A 12,680-nucleotide genomic window follows, 5' to 3' on the forward strand; every position below is an offset into this window, starting at 1 on the left:
ACATTGTAGTTATTAAGAGTAAGATCCTCAATGTTTGGTTATAACAACGATTTTGATTTCTCACGGGGGTAAAAGTAAGAGGAATCATAAGTTTAGGGTAAATAGTGTAATATTCCGGAAACTAAAACGCGTTACAATCAGATAGATTAATAATCCTCGCCGACGCAATCATCATCATATCTCTACTACCATCGTTTTGTTTTTCCTGTGTACCCAAAAAAAAAACCAAACAAACCCTAGAGTATCCGAATTCTCGATAAAGTTCGTCGGATCCTAAAATCCAATTCGTAGTTTTCAAATTCGCGTGTTTCTGATTCAAGATGTTTCGCTCCCCTGGTCATTCTCCGCGGCAGATTTCTTCACCATCGCCGTCTTCTTATTCCGATGATACCCTCCGGTCGGCGCCTCGAAGTTCGTCTTCCTCGGAGATCATTCCCCGGAACCCTAGGAAACGAATGAGAGTTCTCGACGAGGACGCGTATGTGGAAGCAATCGAGAAGATCATCGAGCGAGATTACTTTCCAGATATAACTAAGCTTAGGGATCGGCTCGATTGGATCCAGGCTGTGAAAACACGTGACCCGATTCAAATACGAGACGCCCAGTTGAAGATTATCGAGAGGCGTGGGAAGAAGCCGAATCATCATGTTGGTGACACGGAGGGTAAAACTCAAACTCCTGGATCTACTTTTCTGAGAAATTTCACTCCTTTAGATGAATTTGATGGTAAAACCCCTAGAACCCCTGGAGTCTCTGGTAGAGAGTTTCCTGGTGGTGAAGTAGATGTTGATGATGATGGGGATGAGGATATAGATCTTGATTTGTCTTTAGATGAGTTCTTTAGGAGATATTCAAGTGAGGATAACGAGAGCTTTTCCAAGATTCTTGAGAAGGTAAATAGGAAGAAGAAGGAGAGGTATGCTTTTCTCCTTGAAGGTGAAAAGGACGATGGTAAATTGATTGAGGATGTTAAGAGAGATAGGATTACAGATGGGTATGGTACATCTGATCAGCCACCGAGCACTTTAGATAGTTGGAAATATACTGCAAAGAATCTTCTCATGTACCATCCAGCTGATAGGGGTGAGGCTCCCTTAACCGAGGCGGAAAGGGCTGTGAGGTTACTTGGATTGACTAAGGAGATTGTTAAAGGGAACACTCGTTTTCATGGGAAGACTATGGATTCTAGGCCAAGAGAAGATGGTTCTGTTGAGATTCTCTACACTCCAATCGCTGGTTCTTCCCCTATGCATATCTCGGGTAGGGACAGAGACAAATCTAAGAGGTATGATCTTGATGATCTAAGGAAAACCCCAAATCCTTTCTATGCGGAGTCAGAGAAAAGGGCAGATAATGGGTATAGTTTTGTTAGAACGCCTTCTCCTGCACCAGGTCTTGATGAATCACCCTTTATAACATGGGGTGAGATTGATGGGACACCGATGCGCTTAGATCCCGAGGATACACCTCTTGATATTGGTGGTAGTGCTGATGGACCGCACTACAACATTCCAACCGCACCTGCTAGAGACGTAAGAGCACATTCATTATCAAGGGACGCATCACGAAAACTGAGAGAAAGATCAAACAGTATGTTTAAGAAACCTCCGTTGCCATCTCCTCATCGAAGTGGAAGTGCAAGTCCAAATGTTAGGACACTTTCACCGGCTGCTCAGAAGTTCTTCAGAAAGGCAATAGCTAAATCGTCTTCTACTGTTGATGAGAGCCTTCGTGCAAGTTATCGTGGAGCCAGTCCTCGTGGAGCAAGTCCTGGTGCTGTGACTCCTAAGAGTGTGAGAAGTGTTTCAAGATTTGGCAAAGATGGGACCAGCTCAGAGACAAGGTCACCTTGATGGTGCGAATGTTATGATTATCTGTTGTTGAATGCTTTGGTGCTCTCAGAGGCAACAAAGAGACTTCTTCTTGTACTACATTTAACTTGTGCCAAGTGCTGTTTTAACACTTTTTAAATGCAATGCTATTTTATCTTTCTGTAACTTTGATTTCCACCGCTGCTCTTCTCTTTGGAGCTCCTTTGTGTTCCCAGGCTATTTTATCGCCCTCCGCACTTCAATATTAAAACATCTTCAAACTATCCGATTCAAGCTTCTTTGTAGGTGTCCTTAAGATTGCTCTCTACAACATTTGATGCTGAAATTATCTGCATCCCCCTCAAGAGTTTGGAATTGGTTGAGGTTAGTTAAGTATTTATGTATCTAGACTAGACTGAGGAGACAGAATTGATGCAACCAGTCAACCTGAGTTTTAGTCTTCACTTTATGCGGAGACAGAATCGCTGTAACAAGAGTTTCAATCTTCACTTCAGCATGAAGTAGACATAAAAGTCTGGATCCAGGATCTGATGAAAGAAAAGATTCTGTGGCACACCAAGCTCACATTGTCAGAATTACAAGTCCTACTCGAGAAACCTAATGGTCTTGAAAGTGGAGAGAATTCATGAACCCTTTAGACCAACTAACAGGTTGTACTTAACAGTTTGGTGGATATTCCCAGTAGAAAGCATGAAACATGAGCCAGAGGCTATGGAGAAAGCACCAAATTTATATTTATGTACAAAAGATCACAAGTGTTTTTCAAAGACAACAACCGTAAGGAGAAACCCAGACCAGTAAAACAAAACAAGAAGAAGATGAAGAAGAAACACTTTCACTAAAACATATACTACTTGTTACATATCATTTATAGTTTAGATGATAACAGCAACACAGGATTCAGCTCTTGCCTTGTCAGCATCTTCCAGCACTTTCTTGGATGCTTTCATAACAATATGATTAGTGATGTAATGCTTGCGACAAACAGGCATATAGACATCAGCTCCACCAATAAGCTCGGTTCTGGTATCACAAGTCTTTCTCAAAGTGAAGAAAGCTTTCTGTCCACAAACCTCACACCTTGCAGTTAGCTTTGTTACAGAATCAGCTATCGGTATAACATCAAGTACAGCACCAAAGCTCCTCCTGCGTGTAGAAAAGATCACATCCACATTACAAGTCAGTCAACAAAATCGGAAGTGAAAATATCAAAACCACAGATTTAAAAAATTAAGATAAATCAAGGACCTTAAATAGTCACCGTCAAGTCCTGCAACGATCACGGTTTTGCCATCATCATCAGCGGCTTTGCAACAAAACTCATAAAGATCTCCAAAGAACTGAGCCTCATCAATACCAATCACATCAAGCTGCCAATAAATGCAAGAGAAACACACAATCTCAATTCAGATCCTTGACAATTAAGACCAGAATTGAAATTACCAAGAAACCCATAGTTTTTGTTTTGGTTTTAGTTGACCTTGTTATAAGCATCAAGTCCGAATTTATCAGGAAATGACATGAGATCTGGAAGAGCCCAACAAGGGAATCCAATTCCATCATGTGTCACCACCGAATCTTTGGCGTATCTCGTATCTTTACTCGATTTCAGCATCGCAACACTTCTGCTTTAACACAAAAAGACCCAAGTTCAGAAAAAAATTACTCAGATTTCTAAATTGTAAAATTCGAATCCAAAGATCTGACAAGTTAAAAATCAAGTTTTACCTTCCGTCACTGATCTCTGACTTGATTCGGCGGAGAAGAGAGGTCGATTTCCCAGAAAACATAGGACCCATGATAACGTGAATAGAACCGGACCCGCGACGCCCCTGATCGGATAAAACATCTCCGACGATGTCACTGTCGAGGGTTTTGAGCAAAATCGAAGCTTTGAGGGTCGCCATGGCAGAGACTAGTGGGAGTGGAGATGAAGAAAAAAAAAAAGAGGAGAAAAGTTAAAACTTGTTTGTGGGTTTTTAGATTGAGAGATGGTGAAATAGGTTGTGGAAGAAATGGATATATAGACGGACGGAGATGTAGAGGTTGAAGAAGGAAGAAGAAAAGTGTGGGAGAGAAGATTCGTCAAAGATAAGGGTTTTCAAAAAGAAAAAAAAATCAAATTTTTTTTGAGTGGGCGCCGTTTAATTTTTTTACATCTTGGAGGGAAACATTTTTTGACCCAATTTTTTTTTATTTAACTAGAAACCTACTAAAAATAGATAGTATCCAAATTTCTATTGGTTAAAATAATAGGCTACTGAGTTTTTTTAAATTAATTTTCCTTAATATTTTAGATCGTATTCAATGTATTTAGCCTTTGCAACTAGCTTAAAAATATATGTTCACCATCTGTTATGTGTCTGTTAGTTAATATAACATTCAAATGTTGTTTTTTTAAAAAAAAAAATGAATATTGTTCAGAAAGCCCTAAATAACATTGGAGAAACAGCTTTTCGGTGAGATATGTAGTTAATATAACATTCAAATGTATGTAGTTCTATACTATATTACATCATTTATACTCACCTACTTCTTCTTTTTTTTTGTCTAACATGAGTCAATTATACTCATTGTTAAATGAGTCTCTTCTTCTGAGGTCTACAAAACCCATCATTTTTGTGTTCTTAAAAATGTGGGCTTAAGCCCAAAAAACTAAAGAGGGGTTTATTTAGGCCCTATGATGATGAAGAACATGTTCACAACCTTCTTCAAGTGTTTTCCATCAGAGCCAGCCACTACTAATAAGCACATAAATTAGTTCATTGCTTCTAGGCTATTTCGAATTTGAAGTAGCAGGAGCAGCACCTTCTTCATGTCTAAAGCTTCTACATAGTAAGTGCTTTTTTTTCCGATCACCTAAATGAATGTCCGTCCAAATCATGGTCGCTCGTAAAAAAAAGTAGTGTTCCTAAAACCGAAATGAACATGGAATATATATACATTTTCATCACCAGGCCAGAGTGCTAGGTTAACTCAATTTGATGGTGGTAATTAAAAACTCAAAAAAGAAAAAAAAAAAAAGTAGAGCACTAATTAGGTTTAAATTTTAAAGACAAGAAGCTTAAAATCATCCAAATCAACAAGAACTCAATTGCAAGAATAAAAACAGCCTTAATTGCAAGAATAAAAAGGAAGACATACTTAATTGCATTTTTTATTATTAATAATACGTATTAAGTTTGGTTTTATTGACACAATCCTAACTTTTTGTTTTTAGGATATACTTACTAAGTATATATAAAGATAAAAATTCCACAAAAAGAAAAAAAAAACTAAAATATTCTAAGTTATTAGTAATATATATATTAAAAACAATAATAAAAATAAATTATCCGTGTAATAAATTGAAGAGAAAACCAAACTCCGAGTTTTCCTTACAAAAAAAAAATAATAATAATAATCAGCAAAAAAATATATATGATGTAAATAGTAAGTAAGAAAATTTCCTTACAAAACAATGTAATGTAATATATATATATAAATAGAGACATATATATAATCTTCATCATCTTCTTGCACACAACACACCCGAAAAGCCTTTGTCTTTCTTCTCTCTATCATCTCTCCTTCTCCTTCTCCTCCTCCTCTACCAAATAAAAACTCTCTCTCTTTCTCTTTCTCTTTCTCTCTATAAAATACATAACTAATATATATATATATATATAAAGAAATACCTCATCATCAATCAAGAGCGCGTCCCTGCGCGTCGTCAGTATGTTATTATAGACGCCATTGAAAATGTGTTAAATCGGGTTTGATTCGGATTGCACAAAAACTCTTTTTTTTTTTGTCCTAATTCTCTCATCTTCTTTCATTTCTTCTTCTTCATCTGGGGAAGGGGCAGTTTAAATTATGCCCTCTATTCAAATCGTGCCTATCCTCCTCAGATCTTATTAGTCTACGAGATTCGGCATCTGGGTTTTATTCTTCTTCTTATTTGGTGGGTTTCTTTTTTTTTTTTTTCTGTTTTCTTTTTTAATCTATTTTATGATATGAATCTGCTTTTCATCAATCAATCATCCTTTGATCTGAGATTTTCCCCATCTTCTTCTTTTGATTGTTGTTTGCTTTAATCCGATCAAACTCTCCTGTCAGATGAATTGATTCTCTTAATTGTTATCCCCTTGATGAAGGATCTGTTGTTTTCTAGATTCAATCCGTTAATCTGATTTACGTTTTTTTTAAGTCTTTGTAAAAGATGTTTCCTTTTGATCAGATTTTGAAATCTCTGATTGATTCCAATCATAAACCAAACAATTACACTTAAAAAACCAAAACTTGTTATTTTATTGAGGTTTGATCTGAAAGCAGAACTGATTGATTTCCTTTGTGTGTGTGTGTGCAGCAGATAGAGAGGGAGCAAAATGCAATCGGATAATGGAAAGCTTTTCATCGGTGGGATATCTTGGGACACCAATGAGGAACGCCTCAAGGAGTATTTCAGCAGTTTTGGTGAAGTGATCGAGGCTGTCATCTTGAAAGATCGTACCACTGGTCGTGCTCGTGGCTTCGGTTTTGTTGTCTTTGCTGATCCTTCTGTTGCTGAGATTGTTATCACCGAAAAGCATAACATTGATGGCCGCTTGGTAATCTTCCCCTTCTTTTCCTACAATGTAACTTGTTTTCGAAGCTTCCTTTTCCAATTTTAGCCTTCCCTGCTTCCCATTTGCTACCTGATCAACCACTATTTTAACTGGATCATCACTTTTTGAGAAGAGATTTAGTGTTTTACTTATATATATGTTTTATCCTTGGCCGCAGGTCGAAGCTAAGAAAGCTGTTCCCAGAGATGATCAAAACATGGTTAATAGAAGCAACAGCAGCAGCATCCAAGGTTCTCCCGGTGGTCCAGGTCGCACTAGGAAGATTTTTGTTGGAGGATTACCTTCTTCCGTTACAGAGAGCGATTTCAAGACTTATTTTGAACAGTTTGGGACAACTACTGATGTGGTTGTTATGTATGATCACAACACACAAAGGCCTAGAGGTTTCGGTTTCATAACCTACGATTCCGAGGAGGCCGTTGAAAAGGTATTGCTCAAGACGTTCCATGAACTAAATGGTAAAATGGTTGAGGTTAAGCGAGCTGTTCCAAAGGAGTTATCTCCTGGTCCAACTCGCAGCCCGCTTGGTGCAGGTTACAGCTACGGAGTTAATAGGGTCAATAACCTCCTTAATGGATATGCTCAAGGATTTAATCCTGCAGCAGTTGGAGGCTATGGACTTAGGATGGATGGTCGTTTCAGTCCTGGTGGTGCTGGAAGAAGCGGCTTTGCAAGCTTTAATTCTGGCTACGGGATGAATGTGAACTTCGAGCAAGGATTGCCCACAGGGTTCACTGGAGGTACAAACTTCAATGGCAACGTTGACTATGGCCGAGGAATGAGCCCTTACTACATTGGTAACACAAACCGGTTTGGTCCTGCGGTTGGCTATGAAGGGGGAAGTGGAGGAGGAAACTCATCCTTCTTCAGTTCGGTTACACGGAACCTATGGGGAAACAATGGGGGTCTTAACTATAACAACAACACTACAAACTCAAATTCCAATACATACATGGGAGGATCATCAAGTGGGAACAACACACTTAGTGGTCCATTTGGCAATTCGGGAGTCAATTGGGGTGCTCCTGGAGGAGGAAACAATGCTGTTAGTAATGAGAATGTCAAGTTTGGTTATGGAGGAAACGGTGAATCTGGTTTTGGGTTGGGAACTGGTGGTTATGCAGCAAGAAACCCAGGGGCTAACAAGGCAGTACCATCGTCTTCATTCTCTTCTGCCTCGGCAACCAACAACAGTGGTTACGATGCAGCAGGACTCGCAGAGTTTTATGGGAATGGTGCAGTTTATAGTGATCCCACATGGAGATCACCAACTCCTGAGGCAGAAGGGCCTGCTTCTTTTAGCTATGGCATTGGAGGAGGGGGTCCTTCTTCAGATGTTTCAGCTAGAAGTTCATCTCCAGGTTATGTTGGCAGTTACAGTGTGAACAAGAGACAATCAAACAGAGGTAACTGAGTTTAGAGTAATCTTTTTGCTTTTAACATGTGATTCTATGATTAGACAATGCCATGAGCTAGTTGATTAGAGAATGCCATGAACAAACGGTGGTATAGGGTCTTGAACTACGGTGCATCTCAGTCTGTAGAACACATGCGTATCACTAGTGCCTCAGAAACAGAAACTTGCTTGCATACAGAAAGAGTAACCATTCTGCATCTTTACTGTTGTCTAGTTCATCAGTTGTGATCATTTACAGGAGAAAAGTTTATTTCCATGCTTTAGATATGCAGCTTGTGGAACTAGGAAAGTAGTTAAATCTTATTCGTTGCTCACACCAGAATAAGAAACCCAATTGCATGGCTGGTTTCTTATAGGTCTGAATTATTTTTCCGGTTTTTCGCTTTTTTGTGTTGCAGGAATTGCTACTTAGTACAATCGTTTTTGTTTTACCACGATATTGTAGGCGAGCCATCACGGTGAACGATCTGTGTCTTTTGGCGAATCTTTTAGATTATCTTCTCCTTCATACAAATTATGCCCATGAGGACGAAACTTGATCATATCATCAATCAGCTAGAGCTAACCAGAGAATCCCGCAGATGTTTCTGTCATGGTTTGGTTTTCTAAATTCATTGTTCCTCCTAGGCTACTTCTGCTTTCTTTTTTCTTTTTTTTTTCCTATTTTTGTTTTCTTTTCTTCTTTCAACGAGGGATAGAAGAATCTGTATCTGTCTCTGGCGAGGCGGTAATACATAAGAAGAGTTCAAAAAAAAAAAAAAAATGATCCTTCTACCTCAGTTTTCTTCATTGTCATGTAATGGTTCTTCTTTCTTCTTCTTCTTCTTCTTCTTGGGGGTTATGGTTAAGGTTTGTGTTTTGAGGCAGATTTGTACTAGAGTTTAAGTTTCTTTTGTTTTTGTCGTTTTTTTTAAGTCTTTTGTTTTTGATAGTGTGAGATATGGAAAGAGGATTTAGCCATGTAGGGCTTTCGAGAATAAGTCTTTTTATCACTATGAGATTATTTTGTTCTCAAGCTGTTTGTATGTCTTATGCGAACGCAAGCAAAACTCGTTTCTGTTTATGTACTTCTATTTTATAGAAACTATATTTTTATGTTTTCTTCTTGAGTTCTCTCTTATTCTATCTTTTCTTTTCTCTTACTCTTAGTCTCAAATTCTCTTTTTTCAACGGTAATATATATACTCTTAATCCATGATGATCTGTGAGCAGTTTCTTCACTAGCTTAGTTCTTATGATTCTTAATATGATTATTTGATATAGGTTGATCTTCCATTTTTGTTATTCTCTCCACGATTTATTATTGTACCTTACCTGTTTAAACTTTTTAAGTTCAAAGATCATTCTGATAATAGATTGCATTAATGCTTTTAAATTAGGTATGTTAACCCAAAAAGAAGAAAGTACAGGTATGTTTACGTAAAGTAAAAGTACTATTATGATATGTGAGTTTTTAAATCCTTGAGTAACATAAGTTGGTGTTAGTCTTCGCATAGAATATGGAATAGGTAAATTGATCTAATGCATCTAGAGTCTAGACTATGTATTCCATAAACTGTTTAAGTTAATGAATGAGACGAACAATTTTATTTTGGCGAGAAAATATTTTTGGGATGAAAACTATTTTAGATGAAATTTAACTATTTAATAGACATATTTCATGGATTAAAGTAGTTTGGAAACTGAAATATCATGGATTAAAATAACCTTTCAGTTTCTTAAAATATTTCATGCTCTGATAATAAATTGTGTTACAGACCAGTATTTTCTTACATGAAAGCTGTCTCAAAATATTCTGCTTAAGGAGAGCTCATCAGCAACCAATGATTCACAATGTTTAGTTGAGAGACCAAATTAAATTCGAATTCTTTCACTGTTGTTTTATTTCAATCATAGTTGATTAAAAGAAAAAAGAATCCACGGGTTAGAAAGATTAGTTTAAGTTTCGGTCCGGATCCTCCTGACTCCAGTTACAAAAGAAAATGAAAAACTTAGGAGCCAAGTCAACACTAACCCGTCGTAAACCTAAACCACAACGGAACGGAAGGGTCACTTACACACCAAAATTTAAATTGGCTTTTTAACACCAAAATTTAAATTGGCTTTTTAACATCATTGGAATCTCGACACCAATGATCCGGCTTGTCATTTAGCCGAACCATAGATAATTAATGGGACATTTTAGTACTGACCAATTTATAACTTTCAACAGAGCATACAAAAAAAATATATATTTTTTTGTATTGGTCAAATTGGGCAAAATGATGTATTCATATTCTCGAGTTAAATAAAATGAGAGCATACATCATAGACCATAGAGATAAAAATATTAAATTGAATGGGTGTAAAATAATTCGAGCTTCTACATGTTGCGTGCCTTGGTCACGGGAGCACTGCAAGCTTTAGGGTTCTGAGTTCCCAAAAGCTTGGGGCTGACGTTTGAGCACTGGAAAGTGGCTGGACCATCCGCTCCAGTGTATTTGATATCAACGTTTCCAATCTCGACGTTCTGGCACGGATATCCCTTGCTGCAAAGTAGCTTCACCGCGTCCTTGTTCCCTGATGTTCCTCTGATATTCTTGAAGCTTATGTTCACCAACTTAATCGTTGATGGTTTCTGAAAATCACAAAACCAACATTTAAAAAATCAGAATCATGCATTGGATAAAATTTCTGATCAGTCGAAACCGACACTAATTCACCATAAAATAGGTACTAGCTACATAGAGATCTATCCAAAATTTATGATGAAGATACATACTTGCTTGTTGCACTGGTTCCAAGGGCAGTACTCTTGGTCAATGAGGATTGGGTTGCTGACGTTCTTGACAATGATATCCTGGAAATGGATATCGGAGGCGGTGGTGGAACAAGCTGCAGAAGGCCATGTCTTGATCCTTAGTCCGTTGTCAGTCTGTTGGAGGGTACAGTTGATGATCCTAATGCCGCTAACATCTTGCTCGTGTCCGTACCTTCCAAGGCTTCCGACACTAATTCCGTGTCCCGGGCCGCATGTAACTTTCTCGACGTGAAGGTTCTTCATCCCATCTCCGACGGAGATGCAATCGTCTCCGGTGGAGATGAAAGAGTTAAGGATCTTGACTCCGTCACTTCTTCCCAAATGGATCCCATCAGTGTTGGGACTATCTTCTGGAGCGATGATCTTGATGTTATTCATGGTCATGTTCTTTGCTCCCAGGACGTTGATGTGAAAGTTCTTGGCATCAATTGAGGATATGTCTTTGATCTCAGAGTTCAACACGAAATCAAACCTTATACTCTGTAAAAAAAACAGAACAAATAACATCAGTAAGGCAAAAGCACATGATAACTTGGTAATTAATAATAATTTGAAAATCTCAAAAGGGGGTGTTAAAGACAGAAGCACATACGATGGGAAGTTTCTTGCACTGGAAGGTCTTGTGACAGTTATTGACCCTCCAAGATGCATTACCTTCACCATCGAAGGCTCCACCTCCGTTCAACTTAAACCCATTGATGTTGCCGAAGACGACCCATTTATCCTTTCCTTGGATAGCGTTACCGTCAGCTTTGACGGTACCTTGAATGGTGACCTCGATTGGAGCTTTGCATGGACCCTTCATCTCGATCTCACCAAGCTTGAACTCTCCTTTTGGGATCACCACTTTGCTTGGTGAGGGAGATTGGCATGCCGCTGTGAATGCTTTCAGAAGTGCCTGCATATCAGCGCAGTGAAACCCCAATTAACGAGTTAATCCCCCAAAAAAAGAAAAACTTTGGTTTTGTAGATTGCTTGGAAAGCAAGAAAGGGAACTAACCTGAGTAATATCAGAACCTGACGATGAACCAATGGTGAATACCTCAGCATTGGCTGAAATTCCCAACAAACAGATAATAAAAACTGTAGAAACTCCAAAGTATGCACCCATCGTTTACCAAAAAAAAAATTATAAAAAAAAATTACTAAAATTACTATTTATTGTTTTATTGTGTTTGCTGTAATTTGATTAATCTCATGTTTACATTTATATAGTGTATTGGGTAGAGAGAGTTGCTAAACTCTATTTTCGAATTTTTCTCACCACCTCTAGTTTTTTAGGTTGTTTGACCCATGTTTTCAGGAATTCTGATGTCTAATTTTGTATCTTGGACTAATTAAACGATGAAAACCAAAATGTATACAATTGAATTTGAATTTCTATATAAAGCTTCAAATTTTCAAAAACAAAATTTCTATATAAAAACAAAATTTCTATATAAAGTATAAAATTTTCTAAATGTGGCCACGTTTATAGTTTTGGTAAGGACAATGTAAAGACTATTCAACTATTTCTTATAAAAATGTTAAAATATCTAATCATTATTTTGTAACCCTTTGTTTAACTTGTGTACCCTCCGAACCGTATTTACATGTATAGAAGTTTTATATTTATATCGTTTTAAACTCTGAAGATTTCATAGGGCATCCATTTCTAATAACACATAATTTCATAGAAAAAACTTAAGTTATGTATGCATATTTTTACTTAATTTTATACATTGAAAATCAAAATAATATAATGTTTTGCCAAATAAAATAATTTTTTAATTGAATCAGAAGCATGCTGAATATATCATATATGTACCTTTTTTTTGGTTAAAAAGCATGCTGAAATATTATGTTCATGTACTGATGTACGGACTTGTCACTTGTACACAATATAACCATCTATTTTGTGCATGTAAACCCACATGTACATACATGCACGGCACGTCAGCACGTGCCATCATGTGTGATGCGTTTCAAGGCATCAAGTAAAAAAAGTACAACAACAATGGTTGCTAGATTTTGGGGGGAAGTTC

General features: G+C 37.5%; 4 protein-coding genes across 9 annotated transcripts; 2 read left to right on the top strand and 2 right to left on the bottom strand.

Annotated features, from left to right (window-relative positions):
* Window position 1: 1 nt before the first annotated feature.
* On the top strand, window positions 2-1,997 carry LOC104739020 (uncharacterized). Its single transcript, XM_010459292.3, has one exon. The coding sequence runs from the start codon at window positions 321-323 to the stop codon at window positions 1,851-1,853; it is 1,533 nt and encodes a 510-aa protein (XP_010457594.2). The 5' UTR covers window positions 2-320; the 3' UTR covers window positions 1,854-1,997.
* A 547-nt stretch (window positions 1,998-2,544) lies between these two features.
* On the bottom strand, window positions 2,545-4,119 carry LOC104739111 (thymidine kinase a). Of its 2 annotated transcripts, none has more exons than XM_010459468.2 (4): window positions 3,561-4,119; window positions 3,313-3,457; window positions 3,081-3,202; window positions 2,545-2,978 (listed from the first exon to the last, which is right to left on the bottom strand). In XM_010459468.2, the coding sequence occupies exons 1-4, from the start codon at window positions 3,737-3,739 to the stop codon at window positions 2,708-2,710; spliced, it is 717 nt and encodes a 238-aa protein (XP_010457770.1). In that variant the 5' UTR covers window positions 3,740-4,119; the 3' UTR covers window positions 2,545-2,707. The 2 variants fall into 2 exon arrangements, with proteins under 2 accessions (XP_010457770.1, XP_010457697.1); XM_010459395.3 differs by having other exon boundaries at window positions 3,313-3,460; window positions 3,561-3,964.
* A 1,195-nt stretch (window positions 4,120-5,314) lies between these two features.
* Window positions 5,315-8,957, top strand: LOC104739252 (uncharacterized). Of its 5 annotated transcripts, none has more exons than XM_087451005.1 (4): window positions 5,315-5,775; window positions 6,184-6,421; window positions 6,597-7,845; window positions 8,255-8,957. In XM_087451005.1, the coding sequence occupies exons 2-4, from the start codon at window positions 6,200-6,202 to the stop codon at window positions 8,266-8,268; spliced, it is 1,485 nt and encodes a 494-aa protein (XP_087307131.1). In that variant the 5' UTR covers window positions 5,315-5,775; window positions 6,184-6,199; the 3' UTR covers window positions 8,269-8,957. The 5 variants fall into 5 exon arrangements, with proteins under 5 accessions (XP_087307131.1, XP_010458039.1, XP_010457881.1 ...); XM_010459737.3 differs by having other exon boundaries at window positions 5,333-5,775; window positions 6,181-6,421; XM_010459579.3 differs by having other exon boundaries at window positions 5,341-5,775; window positions 6,181-6,421; window positions 8,302-8,957.
* A 1,151-nt stretch (window positions 8,958-10,108) lies between these two features.
* On the bottom strand, window positions 10,109-11,925 carry LOC104739461 (polygalacturonase-like). Its single transcript, XM_010459850.3, has 4 exons — window positions 11,657-11,925; window positions 11,249-11,554; window positions 10,618-11,136; window positions 10,109-10,473 (listed from the first exon to the last, which is right to left on the bottom strand). Exons 1-4 carry the CDS (start codon window positions 11,765-11,767, stop codon window positions 10,219-10,221), a joined length of 1,191 nt encoding a protein of 396 aa, XP_010458152.1. The 5' UTR covers window positions 11,768-11,925; the 3' UTR covers window positions 10,109-10,218.
* Between the last annotated feature and the right edge of the window lie 755 nt (window positions 11,926-12,680).

The sequence above is a fragment of the Camelina sativa genome, chromosome 1 (assembly GCF_030686135.1).
Source record: "Camelina sativa cultivar CO46 ecotype springtype chromosome 1, ASM3068613v1".
NCBI classification, from domain to species: domain Eukaryota; kingdom Viridiplantae; phylum Streptophyta; class Magnoliopsida; order Brassicales; family Brassicaceae; genus Camelina; species Camelina sativa.

Coding starts and splice junctions, on each gene's coding strand:
- LOC104739252 (XM_010459579.3), top strand. CDS start 6,200: ATGCAATCGGATAATGGAAAGCTTTTCATCGGTGGGATATCTTGGGAC. Junction 6,422..6,596: donor ATAACATTGATGGCCGCTTG/GTAATCTTCCCC, acceptor CCTTGGCCGCAG/GTCGAAGCTAAGAAAGCTGT.
- LOC104739461 (XM_010459850.3), bottom strand. CDS start 11,767: ATGGGTGCATACTTTGGAGTTTCTACAGTTTTTATTATCTGTTTGTTG. Junction 11,555..11,656: donor CAGGTTCTGATATTACTCAG/GTTAGTTCCCTT, acceptor GCTGATATGCAG/GCACTTCTGAAAGCATTCAC. Junction 11,137..11,248: donor AGTGCAAGAAACTTCCCATC/GTATGTGCTTCT, acceptor TTTTTTTTACAG/AGTATAAGGTTTGATTTCGT.
- LOC104739111 (XM_010459395.3), bottom strand. CDS start 3,739: ATGGCGACCCTCAAAGCTTCGATTTTGCTCAAAACCCTCGACAGTGAC. Junction 3,203..3,312: donor GACTTGATGCTTATAACAAG/GTCAACTAAAAC, acceptor ATTTATTGGCAG/CTTGATGTGATTGGTATTGA. Junction 2,979..3,080: donor CTTGACGGTGACTATTTAAG/GTCCTTGATTTA, acceptor TTCTACACGCAG/GAGGAGCTTTGGTGCTGTAC.
- LOC104739020 (XM_010459292.3), top strand. CDS start 321: ATGTTTCGCTCCCCTGGTCATTCTCCGCGGCAGATTTCTTCACCATCG.